Genomic DNA, 21,654 nt, shown 5'->3' with positions numbered 1-21,654 from the left:
CTGGGACCACAGGCGCCTGCCACAATGCCTGGCTATTTTTTGGTTGCAGCCGTCATTGTTGTTTTTGGGGGGCCCCGGCTGGATTCGAACCTGCCACCTTAGGTGTACGTGGCTGGTGCCTTAGCCACTTGAGCCACAGGCGCCAAGCCTTGCTTTGTTCTTTAATGACAACTTACAGAAAAATTTCTCTACTTTCTCTTTCCTCTCTCTTCACTTTTTACTTCTTATCGCATTTCCCCGCCTCCTACTTTGTTACTGTGTCCTACTTTCAATGAGATTGTAAGAACCACATCAGGAATTTCCCAGGTTTGAAGATGAGAATAGGAATTTGGTTTGAGAATATTCTAATGCTGAGGTCATCTTTGAAAATATAATCGGATCTCAGATTCAAAATTGCTCAATTTTCAAAACCTGATACCAAGTATTTCTGAAATACTGCATATAACAAGTCAACTGGAATGAAACAGGCTCAGTCATACAAACTGATACCAAACTACAAGTGCTGGACTTGAAACTTGATCACAGTGGCAGAAAAGACGAATCCTTAAATACTTAATACACTTTTTCATTGTAGAGTTATTCTTCTAGAACTTTCCATACTATTGTATATCTCCTCAACATCAGCTGGAAGTCCAACCACCGGCTCTTGTAGAAAATAAAATGACAGGTCCAGTTTCTTCAAGTTTTGTCCTGTAGTATCAGGAGGAAAAGGTCTTCACCTGCCTAAGGAGGACCAGACAAGATGTGGGAGCAGAGAAGCAAGGACACAAATACCTGCATGCATTTATTTCCCTGGCAGCTTTCTAACGATGACCTTTCTCCTCTAACTGCCACTGAAAATGCTTGAAGAAGCAGATGGGCTTCTCACTTCACACCCAGGACCTGGGAGACAACACAGACATCGCCCTTCTAGCCTACTGCCTTAATTTTTCACTTCTTGCTCATTGCAACAAACCACCACCCTACGTGTTTATTAATCGGTTATCCAAAAGTAAGTTGACAATGGATTCCACAATCCTCCCACAAAGAGAAGGGTCTTTTATTAAAGCCTATTAATGGGCCTACCCCAGAGTGAATAGCGACGGAGTTCTCCACAAACTGTAACAAACACACACACTTCTCTCCCCTTCTCTCTCATGCAGGGAATCCTTGACTCTCCTCCCCCAGAACGCTCATCATCTCAATTTTCTGCTGCTTTTCAAATCATGTTTAATTAGAGGATTTCACATTCCCTTGTGATATGATATTCATGAGCAAAACTTGCAATTGGAGTGACTGTGAATTAGTCTATTAAGCGCCAGATTTGTGCTTTTAAACAATGATGGAGATTATTGTTATTATCTGCTCTCAATATTGTGCCCTGAGATGTGAGAACTACCTTAACCAACTTTACATCTGAAATACAGAGATTAACCATTTATGTACAGGGTTGCCTTTTTTTTTTTAACCTCCCTTTCTTCATCTTAAACTGAAAAATGTCTTGGAAGAAACACAAAGTCACCTTTTAGTAGTGGTCTGCAGGGTGCAGTCCCCAGTGCTGTGTTGGGTGAGTATGGTAAACAAGTACCCCCCTTCACAGTTATGGATGCATGCTCAGGTGTATTGGAAATTTTTCATTAGTACATCATAATCATGATTTCTTGGTAGTAAATATTTATGAAATCCTATTTGACTTATCAATTTTAAGAAAAAGCACCACTGCTCATATCTGTAATCCCAGCATGTTGGAAGGCCCAGGATGGAGGATTACTAAAGCCAGAAGTTCAAGGCCAGCCTGGGCAACATAGCAAGACCCTTGTCTCTACTGATACATAGCTACTCAGAAGGCTAAGAGGGGATTATCTCTTGAGCCCAGTACTTCAAGGTTACAGTGAACTATGATTCTGCTATATCACACTACATTCCAGCCTGAGCAATAGAGTGAGACCTTCTCTCAAAAAAAAAAAAAAAAAAAAAAAAGAAAAGGAAAGGAAAGAAAAGTATTAATAGTAGGTATATGTATATGCAGATACACCAAAAATTGAGAACAGCAGGAGAATGACTCAGAGAATGTTGACTGGGCCTAAGATAAGAATTGTGTCTAGGGGTAAAGACATACAACCTTCCTTTCCCACTGCAATTCCTAGAGTTGTGCTTCTCAAACTTTATATTATGGGGTAGGGCCCATCAGCCCATCACGCCATGTTGAACAAGCTTGCAGGTGATGCTAGTGTTGTTGGGTCATGGACCATAGTCTGTAGTCTGTGTATTAAGGATCTTGGGAGATCCCCATTCTGTATTTGACCTAAAAATGATGGTGCTTTAAGAAATACTCATGAGGTGCCCTCTCTACAAATTATGAGTTGAAAAGCAAGGTGGAGACAAATAAACATGGAAAGGGATGACATTAGGCTACCTCGCCAAGTAATGCTACCAACTCTCAAAAATGCTTGCTGGCCCAATGTCATTTAAGGATTATATGCAAGGCTGTATTTCTTTCTAAATACAAGTAAGGCTGAAGGGAGCTAGTGCAGGGAAAAGATCATTTTCTGTTTCTATTTATCAAACACCAATTTTACATTAGCATGGATCTATTGAGTGATTTGGTCGGTGATTAATATTTGCCAGATATTACATTGATCAAAAGATATGCCCAAGTAAACTGTTGAAAGCCATGGGCTTGACAGCTATCTCAAACTCTCAGTCTGCTTTAAGCATTCTTATAACAGGAAGTAAAAGATGTATGTATGAAAAAACAGTCATGAATCAACTTTTTAAGGTAAAAGAGAGTTTTGAACTTTTTAGGAACTAGGGTATAGCACGGAAGGCAGGTTTTGATCCATTTGGCACAGTATTCAGTTAAGTGTTCTTACTGAACATCCTGTCAAAACATCCCATCATGTGATATGCGCACACAGAATGGTGGTCCACACAATGTCAGGTGGGGCAAGAACACATACCTGTAAAGACTTGCAGATTTATTATAATTTGTATTAGACAAAAATACATCTAGCATCTCCAATCTCTGATTTCACAGATAACACTTCTCAGTGTGAGGCTCACTTTATTTAAATTTTAAAAATAACCCCAGAAAATAATATAAGTAACTATATAAACAGACAAGGTAAAACTCATGACAATGGGGTCCAAAAAGCTCATGAAGAATCCTCAAAAACATCCATCCAGGCTTTCAGCTAGATTAACTTCCTAAATTGATACCGACACAACTTAATTTGAATATTCACTGGGGAAGGAAGAGCCTCCGGATCATGGTGCACTTATGGGACAAAGATCCAGAAAGGCAGTCTGGGCACAGTGGCTCACATCTGCAATCCCAGCACTCTGGGAGGCTAAGGCAGGTGGATCGCTTGAGCTGACGAATTTGAGACCAGCCTGAGCAAGAGCAAGACCCTGTCTCCAAAAATAGCCGGGCATTGTGGTGGGTGCCTGTAGTCCCAGCTACTTGGGAGGATGAGGTAGGAGGATTGCCTGAGCCCAGGAGTTTGAGGTTGCTGTGAGTTAAGATGCCTCAAAAAAAAAAAAAAAAATCCACAAAGGCTCCAGCAGCATGGAGCAGTGTGTCTGAAGCTATTAGGATTAGAATTATCTTTCAGGATCTAGGGGGATCTCACATGGAGACTAAACCTATGTGACTAGCAACTGTCCGCTTTACCAATGGGAAGAAGCTGGGGGGCCTGGGGCCAGGGCAGGTACCTTCCTCACTGCCTGTATCACCAATCTGCCTCATCTCTCTTCTGCAGCTACACTGGGCGAAACATGCCATTTTGACTCCCAGACACCAGGAGCTTGTGGCACCATAGGACAGCAGAGCAGGGAACTAGAGCTGTAGTATCTGGGGCTGCTCAGAATTTCTGGATCACCACACAATCCCAAACACAGAAAAGGTGATGACCAAGGCAGACTGCCTGTATCCGCAAGGCCATGAGTGAAGCACCAAAGAAAGGGGAAGAACAGGAAGAGGCAGAGGTCCAGCTTTTGTTCCTGACACCAGGAAGGGCTATTCTGAGTTTGTAACTAAGAGTTTACCACTGGCAGCATTAACACCAGGATCTTGTTAAGAAAACAGAATGCTTTCCAAAGAGTGGTGTGAGCGACTGTGTCAATACAGACATAGAGACCCCTAATCCAAAAGTTATTAACACCGTTAAGCAGACAATCTCAAGATGTCAGTGCAAGTCGTGAGTCATGAGATCTCTGTGGCACCTCATCTGTTAAGTCAGAGGACCCAACAAGACCCACAATGGAAAAGAGCGTAAACAAAGTTCCAACACTTACTCTTTTTTATTTCATTCCTCTCCCCGATTTGCTATGGAAGTCAGCACAAGACTTCCCAGAGTTACATCAACTTCAAAAGCAGAAGAATTGTGAACGAGCGCCAGCCCAGAAAGCAGGAGATGAAAGGCCAAGTAAGCTAAGGGTACAAAATGGGACTGGGCATGGAGGCTCACACCTGTAACACCAGCGCTAGGGAGGCTGGGGTGGGAGGACTGCTTGAGGCCAGGGGTCTGAGACTAGTCTGCAAAATGTAGCAAGACCCTGTCTCTACAAAAAATAAAAAAAAAATGAGCCACACATGGTGGCAGACACCTGTAATCCCACTTACTTGGGAGGCTGAGGTGGGAGGATGACCTGAGCTCAGGATTTGGAGGATACAGTGAGCTATCATGAAACCACTGTGCTCCAGCCAGGGTGACAGAGTGAGACTGTCAAAAAAAAAAAAAAAACCTTCAGGCCATTTGCTTGCTTTTATGTTTCCTTAGAATTAGTCCCTATTTTATGTAATCACTTTTATTTCTCTGTAGTATAAGACATGTCTTTAACATTCACTGGCTTAAACTCTTCTCTACCTTTATTTAGTTCAGCAGGTTTATTAAACACCTACTTTGTGACAAGCACTGAGTTCCTAGACCAAAGTCTCTAAACTCGGATGTCTACATGATCCATGGTGATTAACACATTAGTTTCTGTATGCATGTATTAACATAGAACTTTCTTACGTAATATACACGCATGTATATGCAGATATCATGATCACTCTCTCAGCCTCTAATTTTTATAACATAGTTATTATGTTAGAACATGTATATAACTGACTAATAAACACACACACCTAATGGAGACACATATTCAAATTTTGATACTGGATGGAGTGAATGATTAAATTAGTTTGGAGGCCGCTGGCATCCACTGTGACTGTGAATATGTTTTCATCCTCTGAAAGAGCTCCGCAGTTTTCCAGATGAGGACAGAACAGTCACTGAACAGAGGGCTGGAAGGAAGTGCTGCAGTGTATGATCTGGGTGTTACAGTATCAGTAGCAGCTCAGCTGCTGAAGGGAATAACGTGAGAGCAGACAGAGAACCGAGCACCCTCCCCCTGCCGCCCTGCCCTGCGGGTAGGATACAAAACCAAAGCACTTACAAATGATTTAAAGGCCAACATGGAAGCGTTTCAAAAGAAATTTTGTTCCATAAAATATACTCAGCCACAATCTTGAGAACTTTTTTCTTTGAAAGAATGAGTAATGACACCAAAACCCAGATTTTCCTACACATTAGTAATCCGGGTCACTTCTCCATCACTTTGAACACCGTAAGGACAGCAGTCAGGCTGTTCTCAAAGTATGGTGCCTGGGAACTTATTAAAGGTATCAACTTTTGTAGCCCCCTTAGTATGTGAAATACTAAGGGGGGGGCCCAGCGACCTGTAGTGTAGTCATCCCTCCAGGTGATTCTAACTCAAGCTAAAGACTAAGACCTCCTCTCAGAAGAAGCCCAACATTTCGCCCTTGTTTGAAGCACTACAGGTACTGACGCAGGCTAACCAGGTCCTCTCACAGCACAGGGGAGAGAGGGTGGGAAACACAGGACCACTGCTAGTGGGTCCCTGACCTCTGACAGCTCATTAGCTCACTTTCTCCCACACGTTTCATTTAGTCTTTGCCATGACATTTAGCACCTACTGCATACCAGGCTGGCTGGACTGGGTGACAAGGATTCAGCAACCTACGAGAGGAGACTGTTCAGTGTCTGTTCTGTCCTATTCTGGAAAACTGCCCTTCACACGACACACTGTGATCATTCCACCCTGTCTGCCCCCTAATGACACTGTGAGATCCTGATGAGGAAGAACTACATTGCAGTCATCGTTTAATTCCCAGAACCTATACAGTTTGTACATAATAAATGCTCAATAAACGTGGTTTGAATGAATAAATATATTTAATAACAATCAGTATTTATTGAGAACCTACTATGTGCCAGCAACTACAACATTACTCACTTAATCCTCACGGTTTAATTTTAGAGATGGAAAACTGGGCACACACCGAGATTATGTAGGCAGGCTGCATTTTGCAGTCCAGCTTTCAGGTCTACATGTCACTAGACAACACAGTGACCCCCCACACTAATCAAAGTTCAGGCCAGGGCTTTGCTTCTGCTAAGCCTTCATCCTGGAGTGCTCTTCCCTTCCCTCTTCACTATTCCAGGCTGTCTGAGAGATTGTGCCCTAATCCCTTTCCAGCTTTTCTCCCCCCATAATTTAACTATCTATTTATTGTGTAAATCATTTGTTCGTACTATTTCTCTACTACAGCGAAGTCAACTCTCAGACGGCTACAGAGCTCACAGCTATATCCCCCGGGCTAGTAGGACACCTGCCCTGTCACTAGAGCCTGCTGAAGTTTTGTGGAACTGCCTGGTGACTTCTGTCCCATTTAGGAATACATATTTCAGTGAACTCTGGACAACTTCCCATTTATTCTTGTTGAGTTTCTTTACAGTCCTGTCTGTACAATCCTCTAATTTATTCAAACGCCGCTGGATTATTCCAGCTCTTGGTGTCAATTTTTTTCTAATTAAAGTAAACTGCCATTTGTTTCTCACACTGATCTTTAACACGAGACATCTTGTTCTTGTCATAAATATGACTCATATGGAAAAATGTAAGTTGAATACAGGGGCTCGTGTGCACCAGGGTGTTCTCTCCTATCGGTATTTCAGATAGAAAGGTAGAGACAGAGCTGTAGACACCTGCCTGATTCTCAGGTCTTGGGTCAGGATTTCTGTGGAGTATTAGCCTTTTGGATGGGTATGACTTGGAATTCCACCAGTGACAGAAATGACCCCTTTGAAAGCAAATATCACCTCCTTTACACAAACGGGCTTTTCTCTCCTTCTGCCACAATGTATCTCAAATTCAACATTCACGGCCATGATGTAAAATACCCAATACACAAAAGTTCCTTTGTAAACACACCTCAAAGTATTTTTTTAAATGGGGGGAAAAAGGCAAGGAACGAAAAAGAGATCAGCCTGCCATTTCACTGATTTCCTCAAAGACTATAAAAGGAATGAAATCTGAAGGTCATAAATGTCTGTCTATTTGTTTAGGGAAGTCTTACAGGTAGTATAAATACCATCAGCTACAGTTGCTATGGGCCCTGTTTGTTTACCAAACAAGAACACAAATAGTTACACAAAAGCAGAACAACGCTTGGGTATATGAAAAGAGCCGGCTCTGCCTTCTGGTAAATTTTCCAAAGTGCCTTTTTTAAAAGTCCCTCTTTCTCACCCGATTCTCTGGGAAATGTCTGTTTTCTTGGTTCTCTCTTTGCACATCTAACACCTCCCAGGAGTGTTTTACTCTCATGTTTCTGAGGCTGATAATGGTTTTCTTTTCTTTCTTCCATTTTAAGATTTAAAACCCAAAATATGAGCCCAACAATCCAAACTGGACAAGAAAAATAGTGTTCACAACTGAAAATGTAGAGAGAGAGAGAGAGAGAGAGAGAGAGAGAAGCTTGCCCCCCAGTTTATAGAAGAGTTCCAGCACAAGCACACAGCCCTTCAGTGGAGTTCACCCATGAACAACCCCCAGAAAGGTGTGTATGTGTGTTCTTAACTTTCTATAAACCAAGTGTGTTTCATGTACCAGAATTATACCTGCTGAGTTTACCGTGTGCTTAGAAAATATAAAGGGTGTTGGGGGTAAGAAAACCGCAAGGCTGCTGCTGCTCTGCTCCTCAGCTGAGAGCGCGTGTGAGTGTGGGGCGTGTGTGTGTGTGTGTGTCATCACTCAGATGTACCACAAGCAGGCTGCACACCAGCGCGCTGGGAGTGAAGCCTCCTCTTCACACTGCATTGACCGCAGGCCCCAGCCGGCGCAGCCCGACGCCTTTCTGTGAATGGGACAGATTGCCATATGGATGAAGGCACTGAACAAGCTGTACAACTCTCGGTGACATGCGCCCGGGGGATTGTCCCATATTAACACCACCTGGGCTGTGGCAATTGTGCTCTCTGTGAGCAGTGGCACCGAGGAGCCCGTCAGGATGTTATTTTTGAGTACACACAAAAAGGAAAATTACAGTTAAGAGAATTCTCTGGCTAGCGTATCTGTTGCTCAATTCCCGAAATAGTTTCCCAAAGGAACGGTTATCTTCTTTATTCACACAGGCAGAAGTGACAAGCTGGAACACATATTAACAATTTCCCTTTGTGAGCTTCCACTATTGTTTTAATGAGGAAAATATAGTTTATAATATACTTAGGCCTTGACTGATTACAAAGGGGGGTGTGGAATAAAGAACTTTAGGAATGCTGTACATATGTAATGCACTCATTTGCATTGCCCCAGTGAGCCAGCCTGTAGAGTGGTCGCTCCCTGGGAAGGATCCACAGAGTAGGCTACTGGCTAACGTCAGTGCAAAAGAGCAGTGTAAAATAAACAAACAAACTAACAGCACAGAACAGGGTATCAGTGCAAAAAAGCATATTTGTGAACTGTAAAAAAGAGCAACACGACTTCCCTTTAAGTCCCCAGCATAGGTAACCCTTCATCTGGCCCCATTATTGGCTTAAGAGCTTAAGACTCTGAGTTGTCATTTATACAAAATAGACTGACATCAGGACTTTCCAAAGCCTCTTGCCTACGGAGGCCCTTGGCTTCCATTTCTACTTTTGAATGGTTCCAATATCTATCAAATAAAGATGTTCACTCATCTAATCCAAGAAGTTTACCCTTTCATTTCAACGAAAACTTTTACAGGTAAAAGGGTAAGACCCAGTACCATGGACAAAACCATCCGTGTTCCTAAAAGGCTGGCTCTCACTCTTCTGCCACATCCTCTCCCTCGCACCCTGAGGCATTAGGACGTGGAAGGCACAGTTGTGAGGAGGGGACACAGGCCCTTCTACCCAAGTGCAAACACCTGCAAAGTCGTCAGGCATCAACAACGGAATTTGGCAGAAAACCTGCATCAGCAGCAGAAAAGAATGTTTATCCTTCAAGATGAAAGAAACAGGGTTCAAGCATTATTTTGGGTGTGAAATTTGGTACATCAGACATCAAATCGCCTGTGGCTGAAACTCCTAAAATCAAGCAAATTTAAGAAAAACCTACAAAATTGAACATGATTCTTCAGGCCACTGATGTCGCTTTACTGGAAAGCATTTATCATTTAAACACAATAAATAGAAACAGATTTGTAGAGTCTAATGATGCTGTGTTATGGGAAAAGGCACTTTACTGAGGTAAGGCACAACAGCTGTTAGACAATAATGGCTGAATTTTGTTTTAATCACCCCACAAAGTGAACAGCTCAAAAACCCCACAAACCCATCCCTTATGGCATGCTAACATTTTTTTTCTTGGCATGCCAACATTTTAAAGATTTTCTTCTCTTGCCCTCCTGCATGTGCGCGTGGCAAGAAGCAATACAGCACCATGCCACACACACTGCTTTGGGAGAGTCATCCCTTCTAATTTTAAGGCCCCAAAGCAATGGATCTGAAGCCATGAGACAAACAGATCACAGCTCTTCAAAGCATGAGGGCTGCTAAACACCAAACAGTGTGTTTGGGCACAAAATGTTGATCACCCTGCCCAGGGCACTTTTTTCTGACATAAAAAAACTTCTTCCTGGCCCTGAACAGATTACTTTCTCTGCAGATAAATAACGAGACAGGTGATGCTGCCAGGAATCTGCTGTGGAGCAAAAGTAAAGCACCTGCCTGTTAGGCCCCTGCAGCTGGCCACACCCACTTCTCCTTCTGGTCCCCCACACTGATGAGACAGGCCCAGCCTACTCCCTATACTCCCCACTGCCCATCATCTACTCCCCTCCTGGGAAAAGGCTGAGGTGGGGGCAAGGCAGCTGGCAATAGGAGATTTCTTGGGGCTTCCTCCAAATTATAGCGAAACACACAGGACTGGTCCCAGGCTATAACTCCTGGAGGTTGTGGCCTGACCTTGATTTCCGAGCTTTACCCACTGGAGATTCTAATCAAAAGTCTGGGTGGGAGCCAAGGTGGTTCTGATGCACAGCTCCCCTGGCAACCGCTCCAATATGGTATTCACTGTAGGTACTTGAGGGTCACGGTGATCTCTAACTAGCTATATGATTTGTCCAAGTGATAAAATCATCCTGGGTCCCAGCTATGCCTTCTGTACCAAGGGGACAACAGTCTTCCCCATAGGGTTACTGTGGGGACTAGATGGGAAAATGAGTGAGGTATCAAGCCCTATGTCCAGTCCTTTGTATGGTGTGTCTCGCACGATGAAGCCGTGACGTCAATGTTAGTCACATTATCATCACCATCCTGTGCCGGGTCCTAATTTCCTAGAGAGCAGGAAAACAGACCCTCAAAAAGGTTATGTCCTTTGCCGATGATCACAGAGCCAAGCAGAGCCCAGAAGTGAACCTCAACTCAAGGCCTTGTGGTGGGTCCCGAAGCAAGGAAGCAAAGGCTGTCTGATCCTTCCCGTAACACTACTTCAGCGTTGCTGGCTCAGACGCGAGTCATCCAAGAACGGTAAGCTGCTAGTTCTGCAGACTGCACATGCCTGGGATGTTATTAAGTACTTGGAGAAAAATTTTGTTCTTTCTAACAGTGTCAAAACCCAGGTCAACTGAACCTACTATTCACACTGTTTCTCAGATTTGAACGTGAATACCAAGTCCTGAGAATCTCGTTACAACGCAGATCCTGATTTAGGGGTCTGGGGTAGGGCCTGAGACTCTGAACTTCTACCAAGTTTCCAGATCATGACAAAGCTGCTTCTCTGCAGCCTTTGAGAAACAAGAATCTAGGTATGCATGATAAATACAAACTCTCACACCCCATCTCAGACCAAGAGAAGCTTTGTCTTCATGAGAAAGACCTGGGATGCTGGATTCCCCTAGAATATCTTTAGGGAATCTGAGAAACACCAGTCTAATGGTTAAGGTCAGGAATTTTTCTGTGAATGGCCAGAGAGTAAATATTTTAGTTTTGGGGGCCAGGTGATTTCTATGACAACTACTCAAGTTTGCCATTATAGTGTGAAAATGGCTACAGATAGCATGCAAATGAATGAGCATGACTGTGTCCCAATAGAACTTCATTTACAAAAATAAGGAGCATGCCAGATTTAGCTGGCGGAACATAATTTGGTGCACTCTGTTATACATTATTTTAATGCCTCAACATATATTGGCAGAAAGTAGCAATAACAATTCTGAATAAACCTTGGGACAATTTGGCCACAGGTTCTTTCAAGTGCTTTAATGCGAAAGAAAAAGATTTAGGATATTTTGCTCAGTGACTCAAAAGACATACAAAACAAATTACCTGATTTTGAGGGAAAAAAAATTGAAGTAAGGAAGAGCTATCTAGAGTAAAGGGAGCTAGAGTTTAAATTTCTGGCTCAATAAGCCCTGAATATCAGCATAAGAATATGCAAAAATCAAAGGCTTGTACATCTCTAACTGTTCTGAAAACAAACTTTTAGAATTTTAGCCAATAAACCAAGAGCACCAACATTCATTCATCAATACAAGATTTAGTTCAAAAAAAGAAGAAAGAAAGAAAAAAAGGTATGCTGAAATGTAAAGTTCTTTGCTTTTTGAAAACAGCAGGGCCCATAAACACAAATGTTACTGTTACATAGTCAAAGTCATGGCAAATTGTCAAGAGGCCACAAATCAAAAACAGAGACTGTGTATCCCGCGAAATCATCTACAAGCCAGGCAAGCCCTTCTGGGGTTATTAGAAGGCAGCTGCCAACAACAGAGTGCGGGAAACGCAAGTCACTGGAATACACGGGGCTAGGTCAACAAGTGAGAACGAAAAGGAAGGAAGGGATGATGTGAGTGGAAAGATGGCAGGCCGGACCTCAGCGAGAAAACTGCCAGCCTGGCTCACCTGTTTCTGAGAACAATACGATCCCTCAGAGAAAGCCAGGGCTATATAGCCACAATCTTTGCAGAGTTTAAAAAAACCTCTTTCACCAAATGTTTAAGGATACCTGGGAACAAATATTCACAACAGTGACGGATCTGAGAAATACTCAAGTTATAAAACATCTACCAGTGGCGGCTGAACTGATAGCAAAAAGCTGGGAAAGATCAGGAGAGAAAAAGACAGAAAGAAAATTCCTCGTTTGGACTAAAGAGGCCAGCTGAAATAGAATAACCACCATATGATGTGTTCAGTGAAGAAAGCAGATTTACAAGGGAGGAGGGGAAGTGAGGATACTTTTGAAGGAGAGGCTTGTTTGGTACGTGCCTGCGTGTTAAGCCTGCCCAGGGCTCATCTCTCTTCTGTATGTGCTGTTTCAGACCGTAAGCCATTTACATTTGGTAAAGGCACCTCCATCTTCATGAACACAGAAGAGGGGACTATGGTAATTTCACTTAAATGTAGTGATTTACACGCAGCAGGATAATAAATGTGTTTTCTAATGAATTTAAAGTTAAAATGTCTTTTTAGGGACATCGATTTAAATTCATTATAACTTAGTAAACAACTTCTAAGCTGAATGAAAACTTTTAAGTACTATTTTATGAACTGAAAGGCAGACCTGAATTTGAATCTTAGCTACGCCACCAACCAGTTCTATTATCCTAGGCTACCTACTAAATTGCTATGATTCAATTTCCTCATCTGTAAAATGGGTGTAATAATCCCTACCCCTTCCCACATGGTCAAGCGGATAATACAAGGTATAGTCCAGCCAGTGCTCGGCACAGAGAGGGAACTGATTAAACACGACTTCTCTTCCCTGTCCCTAGTGCAACATAATGTAATGTGATATTTAGAATTTTAATTCAGGCAATTACTTAAGTAGTAATTGCTATTTGTATTTACATAGCTGCTTTGATCCAAGAAGCTCAAAGGGCTTTACTAAATTTAGCATTTTAATAAATGTTTCATTTGCATTCTGTTGATTCTGTTTACCCACACCAAAACTTGGAATTTCCTAAAGTGAAGACAGTCAGACAAGTTAGGAAACAAGACAGTATCTTCATATTTATAGGGACCCCAGGCCTGAATTTCGTCTGTTTACCTAAAAGTCAAGACTCCCCGCTCCTGCACAGTGAAGTGATAGTCTGGGGCTGGAATGCACCTGCTTCCTCCTACAGCTCCCCTTTAGCTTCAGCTGGTGAACTTGATCCCCACCAGGCTTTTCTCAGGCACTGGCAACAGAGGTATATTTATCGCACCAACGTGTTTCTATATAATCAGCACAATAAACATTATTAAACTGTCAGGAGAAAATCTGAGCCCGAAGCACAGCGCCAGTACTGAATTCTAATGATGCTGAATGTCCATGACTGCACAGGGACAGGATCTTAACAAGCCCTGATGTGAGCGCTGGCACCCGCCTCGCAAATCACATGGGCTGCTCCTCCCGCAACAGTGCTGAATATTGATAAATGTCTCCACCCTGCGCAACAGGGAAGTGGGTTTCTATTGGCAATCTTTACCAAAGTGTGTTTTTTCCCTTCTCTACACTCAAGGGTTTACCCTGAATGATTTAATTATAATTTTCCCTGTGTAAGACAAATTAAAGAGGAGAGTAGGAGTGTCGTGCCAAGCACATTATTTATCTCCTTAACAGATTGCAGCTCACCAAACCCCAGAGCTGCTGCCGCTGCCGTAACGGCTGCTCAGAGAAGCCAGCACGATGCACGGGGCAGGGGTGGTGGGGGAAAGTTTTCCAGATAGCACAGAAAGACACAACGCAGCTGAGATTGCCAGACACTCTCACCACACTAAAAACAAACAAAAGGCTCTCTTAATACTACCTTTCCCCAACAATTTTTCACAAACAGCAGTCCAGATCCTTCCAGAAAGAATTCTTGAAGCTGCTAACTGGAGAGCAAATTTGTGGGGCCAGATCATTTTCAACACGGCTTCTTCAGATACTGCTGCATGAGCACGGAGGGGAAGAACATTACACAGAAGTCACAGAAGAACTTGGAAGGGCATATACGGGTGTCCAGAAGGTTCCTGTGCAATCTAAAAGACATATTTCTTATTCATATGCGAAATAAATTGCACGTGAACTTTATGGACACTCTATATTTCACAAATGCCTTGGAAAGTGAGAGGTAAAACTTCTCCCAAGCAGTGACAAGGAATTCCTGAGATAACTGGTAGCTCAGTGCACCAGTGAGAACACCATTTGTTCTGATAGCTTTTCCCTTTCTAAAAAAGCCACTTTTTACTTCAATGGGATATCATACATGTGATTTTTTAATGAACCATAATAAGGTGATGCCAAAAATCTTCCATGTGACCTACCTATATGTACACCAAGCTGGCTAACTGACTGATTTTTTAATATTCAATTCTATACGCTTAAAACTTTAGAATTATCTTTAAACTTAAGGTGCTCATTTGTCTTGTTAGCTACCTTCAGTTAAAATGTGCTGACTAGAATGTTCTTTTACTTTAGCCACGTCTAGAAACCTACCAGATAATATAAACTGAGAGATTCAAGAGATTAAGTAGTGGCATATCATTTCATATTGCTTCCTTTTTGCATGTATAATCGAAAAACGCAGCTTGTTTTTACATCCAGATTAAGGCATCTCTGATCCATATTCTCATTCTACATGTCATGTAATGAAGATTAAGCAAAACTTTCGCACAAATGAAGACCCTGAAGAAAAAAAATTTTCAAACAGTCTCCTGAAATTGGACTGTCTCTTTAGATCCTTTTACTGCCCAAACGCGCCTCCAAACATGAAAAGGGCTATTCTTCTCCCACTTGCCTCCTTGCTAATCTATCACCTGACTGCAGATATGTAACCTTTTAGAATGAAACCGAGCACAGAGCATCTAAACAAGAAGAGTCTTCTGTGTCGCAGGAAATCTGTGCAGGCTCCACAATGGCTGACGAGATTGCAACAAATACCTTAAGTGCATGGGTCGGCATTTTTCAGCGTCCGGCCTCCCGCTCTGCCTATGGATAAAGACGTAATTCAATCGCTCTGCAGTAAGTGGGCGGCATCAACGTTAAGACATCAAAAGTAAGTCCAGCAAAGGACAACAGCCTAGAACCTTTTCTTTAATGCTACCTAAGCTTTTCCATTTTGGAAAGAAAAATGACAAAGGCGTTATAAGAGATTATGAAGCAAGAACTAAGATGGGCTTCCAGACGTACATCTCCATCCTGACTGGAAAACGACAGGAGCCACACTGTACCCAGTGGCCCCAAACTGACTCTTAGGGTCCGTCCTCCATTCTGATTTTCAGACTCCTCTGAACCACTGTGTTAATGGAATCTTTCAGTTTTGCCAACACAACTGCCAAAATGATCATAAGAGCATAGTTGCAAACTCTAACTAAAACCTATATATTATCCTCACCTGTGGTGGCCACTCCTAATTCTTATGCTTCAACGTGATACACAGACAGGTGTGTGTATGCGTATTTGAATGTATACATTCAGAAAAATATTTTTCTGACATAAAGATATACATGTAATCAAACCAGTAGACTTCCTAATGCTCAGTATTTTGAGAAATACATGAAACTGTATTTGTAATTGCTTAATAGAAATAAATAATTAAAGAATTTTCTACTGAGTCAGTTTTATTTAAAAACAAAATACAGATTTTGCCTTTTCTTGACAGAAATGCCATCTACTATCACACACTACGTATGAGATTTCTTTTCTTCTCCTGTGTGTGGAAGCTCTGCATATGAAATTATATAGGAAACAGTTTAAAAATAGTCAACTGGGGGGGAAAGTTTTCAATTTTAGGAGCATAATATATTCTACTTTTGAAAGGCATTTCAACAGCAGTATTAATGCTTCTGGGTGCTAAGATAAAATAACATGAACTAACAGCTTTATTTTCTTAGAACTCCATGCTAATATGACATATTCCAGATCTCTAAAACAACCTCAGCTTCAACTAACATTCACATGAAGCTCACGGCAATTAAAAACCACAAAGCCTTAACCTCCAAATAGGAATATTTGAGGCAATGCTACCAGGTATCCCACGACCAAGAGAAAATAAGCCGTGTATATTGGTGTGTGTACACACAACAGACTCCCCCTTCCTCTCTGTCCCTCAAACCTTCACTCAGCGTCTATGCAAAAAAGACCATGGGCATCAGGGACACAACCATGGGAAGGACAGGGGCGGCGCCTGTGGTTCAGAGGAGGAGGGCGCTGGCCCCATATACCGGAGGTGGCGGGTTCAAACCCAGCCCTGGCCAAAAACTGCAAAAAAAAAAAAAAAAAGATAGGCTCTCAGCCTTCCATGGGGAGTAACATAAAGTAACGTAAGTTCTATGTTTTCTAAAACTGTAATTTAAAATTGCCCCCAGTAGACACTACTGTTCCCTTAGAAAGCACTTAGAGTCAGGAACTCAGCTTGTATGGGGTGAGCACTCAGCAGAAGGAGCAGCCCCAGAAGCCTTGAAATCCAACCCATCCAACGGAGAACTACAAGACTTCTGTCCCGGTCCCCCAGCTGAGAGTAGATCTATATAAGTGCTAATTCCATGTTGAAAAGGTGAAAATGATGAGGACGCTTCGCACTCAAACCAAACTGAACACATTCTTAAGTAACAATGTGCACATTCCCATCACGTGGAGCCAGTTAGGGGTCAGCACTGAGATACCGCACGGCAAGGCCACCTACCCCTCCCATGTTAAGGCCAGAGGCGGACCCCTCTCGGAGGCTCATCCCTACCTTTCCCTTTTGGGAGTGTGGACTGAGAGCTGTCCATTGGTAGAGGCATGTGGGTTCATTATTAAGGAGGTCTTGGAAGGTGCAGAGGAAGAGACGCATGTCGTGGTCAGGTCCAGACTGCTGTGATTGTTGCCTGTGGTTTCCTCTGCAGTGTGAGCACTTGTCACTTCTTTCCAGAGCTGCTGCAATTCTGTTGGAATCATGCCTGAAACAAACAAATTGGATAATTAAATCAATTAACAGCTAATTCCGTCCTCTTCAAACAGTAATTAAATCAAAGAGTCAGTAAACAAAGCCTAGTGTTAAGGGGGGTTTTTGATGTGTGCAGTTTTTTTCCCCTCCCAACTAAGGCAAATATGGTAATAATAAGTGTGTCCTCCTACTGAGCAACCCAGGTGAAGTGCTGTCAACACACATGAAAGATACTCATGAAAAGGATGAAAAACATGGTCACTTTGCAACAGCAGCATGCCTGCCTTTACCGTCCAAAATGTTGTTTCTCACTTTTTGAAAAAAAGTGGATGGATGTTACCTTATTTTTAGACACAAAGAAGGGCTAAAAATAAATTTGCTCAACTAGACTATTATGACAACACGAACCACAAAATGAATAATTTTTGTGCTTAAGTCTTAAATGATGACAAATAGCTTTGTTATTAAATATAGTTTTTATTAATCACTTTTAGACATAAATTATGAATTCGTATCGTCTTCCTGAAATGCTTTTCAACTTTTAACAGTCAAATTGATTATACTATGATTATTTCATTAACACACCTATCTTCCTCATTAATTTTGGTTTCTAGTACCACATGCTTAATTGATGGATGTGTCTACTGAAAAAGTGTGTAACTTTTTATACAAGTAACACTATTATTACTGTCATTTCTTAGAGCAGTGGTAATGAACCATTGCAGAATAAAATGAAAATGTGAAATAAACTTCAAGTAACTAAGTTCCTCTTGTTTTTTAGAGCATCAAATGGACATGGGTGTTAAGGAGTAAGCAGCAACCTGTATTTTCCCCCAAGAAGAAATACAACCAGTTTGTCAATCTGACGACGACGGTGGGCCTTGTAGTCTTTATCCTGGTGGGTCATACCTCTACGGCCCAGGATTTCCAAATCCCACCTCTGCGTATTCTAGCACATATACCAACAGCAGAAAAATGATCTGAATGACAACTAACAATAACAAACAACAGCAACCCCCCTTGAAAGAACCCTGAAAGGAAATCATAAACCCTTATGTACAGCATAAGGTAATTCTGCACTAGAATCGGACGTCTGGATTGCAGTTCATTGTTTCAATCAACTGTAACACAGCTATCCTAGAAAGCCTGCCATTTTCTGACTATATAGCAGCAGCCGAAACAGGCATGTTTCTTACCAAACCTAAGGTATTGAATTAAAAAAGAAGGCTGTGTGCATTATATTCATTTGAAACACATAATAAAAAATGCCAAGGTCTAAATTTAATTTATTTTTGTCATTTAGAATACAATGGATAGATAATCATCTCAACGTGATCAGCCAAACATCTTTACTTTGCTAAACTGTTAAAGATTTTAATTATGCTAGCATTGGAGAGCACTGGTCTAATGAGGCGATGGACTCCAGAGAATCCGAGTGGTTAAGAACTGTGAAATGAGTCTGATAGGATTTTTTTATATTCACCGTGGATCGTTTGCATATCAAAGAGGAGTAAATTATTGCACAGCAGACCAATAACCTTCCCCGCCTTTCTGAGAGGAGCGTTAACAAAAACAGTTGGTCTCTCCTAACGGTTCTCCACGAAAATGTTCAAATGCTCAAGTATTTGCAATTAATATATATTATAAAGGAGGCTTCAAATGATACATTAAGTGGTCAGATATTCCTGGGACGCATCCTCGACAGACAAGTAGGTTTTCTTCTATCTTCATAAAAATCAAATGCCAATTATATTTTGATGGATTTTGTCCCAAATGAGCATTTAGTTATTAGGCATATTCAATTATTACTTGTCCCCTGAAATTGAACCTCAGAGGCAAATTAAAGAAAAGGAAAGGTCACTACACCATCCTGTGTCCGGTTCTGCTGTATCTGGGCTGTTATTTTCAAACACCTTCCGAAGTGACAGGTGGGATGGGTTTGCAGTGAGCAGGCTTGCCGCTGATGTCTGCACCAACAATCACCTGTGAGCGTGGCTGACCCTCAGCCCGCTGTTTACTCAATGGAAACAATAGTGAATGGCTTGTCTGTTGATGATAGCATATTGATACAAAACCACACAAGTCAACACCTATTTTTATGTTCTAGGGAGTAAACACATGAAAAGAACAAGCCGCCTATTTTTCAACTCCAACTAATTGATTTCTGGGTCAGTTGCACACGTGGTGTGAAGACTAAGAACAGGGTCCTAACAAGTGTTAACACTTTCCCTCTGAGAACAGCAGAACTTTGAAGATGTTTGAAAGAAGGTCTTTCTCCAGCTAATGAAGACAAAGACAATGTATTCACCACTTGTTAGACCTACAGAGCGCATTAACCTTACTCCGCTCTTTTATTCCAATGGGCTGACAAAACAGGTTCATCCACAGGGAAAAACAGTAAATAAAATAGCAACTCATTAAGTGGCAACAGCAGTACTTCTGGGTCAAGCTGGGAAGTGAGAATTACATTTAAGAACATTCCATCAGAATTAACAGGCAGTCAAATCACTCTGCTCCATCAGCGCAGTACCTTGTTAGCGATGTTAAGCTGTTAGTTCAATAATACTATCAAAAAGGCACGCTGTTCTGTGACAGCCGAGATCTCACGATAGAATGGAAACAGATAAAAGGAAAGCTAGTCCACTCCCCAGACTGGATACCAAATGGATACCAAATTTCCAGAGAGCATGAGTTTCTTCCAAATTGGCATAATAAGACTAACAGCACCATGTTAAACAACTTCAACTGCCAGTACGTAACCAAGCTTGTACTTTTCTCCTACCTAGAGTTTACATTTAAAAAAACTAAAAGGTCAGAAGGATCCATAGATTTCATAACTCTATATGAAATTCCTGATGCTAGGGAGGATCAGATGATTAAACAGACGACCAGGGTGAAGAACAGATATGCTAATCATGTAAAACAGAGAAGACCTCACAATAACCTTAAAAGCAGCAACAAAAATACCCCTCTATTTCATAATATAAAACCTTCAGGGGAAAAGGTAACTTCAAAATAGTAACTATTCCTATAGTTCGACATTTACATACATGTTTAAGCAAGGCCATGGACAGTGGTGATTTCATTATGAAATGGGCATTACCAGCATCGTTAGCAGATAACCTCTGTGCCTGGCAACATTTCTTTTTCCAGGACAACTGGCCCCTTCATTATAAAAGAAAATGCAGGCACAGGTTTAAAAAATGTATGTTGTGGGGACAGTTGACAGATTACTGCTCATGGAACTCAATTCACAACCCCAGGTATCACTGGCTCAAAGACAAAACAGAGTTGATCAACCTTTTTTTGTCCTTGTACATCCATACCCAGGTGACCATGTTCAGGCAAGCAGAAAGTTGATTTAAACCTCATAACGACATCAGTTTTAAGCCATCATTTCTCTGATAAAAAAAATTGTGTTGTAGTCCAACATGACTGAATTCCTGAGCCACTTTGGGCGAGGGGGGCTAGGGGAAGACAAAATCAACCTCCTGATTCACAAGAGATGGACGTGCCACTCACTGGTACTTCACTTTACGCCAAGAACCTGACTCCAGAAATGTTTATGTATTTACATCTAGGCGACCTGGGGCATGTATGCAAGCACCCCTTAGTTTTTAAATATGCTTCTTCCTAATGTTGCAGGGGCTTATAGTTACAGCAGACTGCTAAGCCCATCAATCAATGCCATGACTAGTGAATTACCTACCAGTGTCTCTGATATGTTACTGCAAAGATTACACTTCATGCATCACCACATTCATTTCTTTCACATTACACATGAGCTTGTCTTGTCACTGCCCAATTGCCCTCTTTTGGACAGCTTAACTGATGTACTATAACAATGAACCTTAGTGAGCAAACTTAATAGTATAGGAGCGGTGGGAAAAAGAGAGGTTGGTGCTTGAGTCCAAGAGGTGTGTCAGAACAGCCTGCCATGTTTCCAACAATAAACCTGGAGGTGTAATTAGTGCGTGCTGTAACATTTTGCAAGCACAGAAATGCACTCGCCGATACCTACAGCCTTTCTCTTCCCCCTGTATTACTCAATCACCAAGTCTTCTTTTGATAGCAATGGAGATGCTGGGTATGTTACCAAGCAGTTGAAAGGTCATGGCAGAAAGGGGCTGGAGGGCAAGAGAGATGTTAACAGAGGAAAAAGCCCTGGTTCTCCATGTTAAAAACAGAAATAAAAAAACCAAAAAACCTTGCAAGGGGCAGAGGCTGGGTGTGGTTGACTCAGAGAAGGTTCAAATGCAGACATGCCTGACTTCTCGACACCAACAGTTACCACACAAATGACCATGCCTTAAGCAACAGGAAGGAAGCTCCACATTTTGAACCTTCTTCGTAAGGCCACTGAATCCAAGACGCCAACTGTTCGTGGAACTTGATTTTACAACCCCAGGTATTACTGGCTCAAAGACAAAACCGAGTTGATAGGCCTGGCTACCAGCCTTTAAGGCAGAGACTCACAC

The 21,654-nt window shown here is 41.9% G+C and overlaps 1 protein-coding gene across 7 annotated transcripts in view; it reads right to left on the bottom strand.

Moving 5' to 3' along the window:
- Nucleotides 1-21,654, bottom strand: part of FOXP1 (forkhead box P1) — a 610,533-nt gene that overhangs the window by 66,018 nt on the left and 522,861 nt on the right. For all 7 annotated transcript variants that reach the window (XM_023510637.1, XM_012802528.2, XM_012802529.2 and 4 more), the window contains one exon: nucleotides 16,985-17,189. In XM_023510637.1, coding sequence (XP_023366405.1) covers nucleotides 16,985-17,189 — 205 coding nt within the window. The remainder of the gene's footprint in view (nucleotides 1-16,984; nucleotides 17,190-21,654) is intronic.

This window comes from Otolemur garnettii, unplaced genomic scaffold, assembly GCF_000181295.1.
Source record: "Otolemur garnettii isolate 467f Iridium unplaced genomic scaffold, OtoGar3 scaffold00015, whole genome shotgun sequence".
In the NCBI taxonomy this organism is placed as follows: Eukaryota; Metazoa; Chordata; class Mammalia; order Primates; family Galagidae; genus Otolemur; species Otolemur garnettii.
The sequence above is the reverse complement of the archived record's forward strand: the minus strand, read 5'-3'. Positions and strand labels throughout refer to the sequence as shown.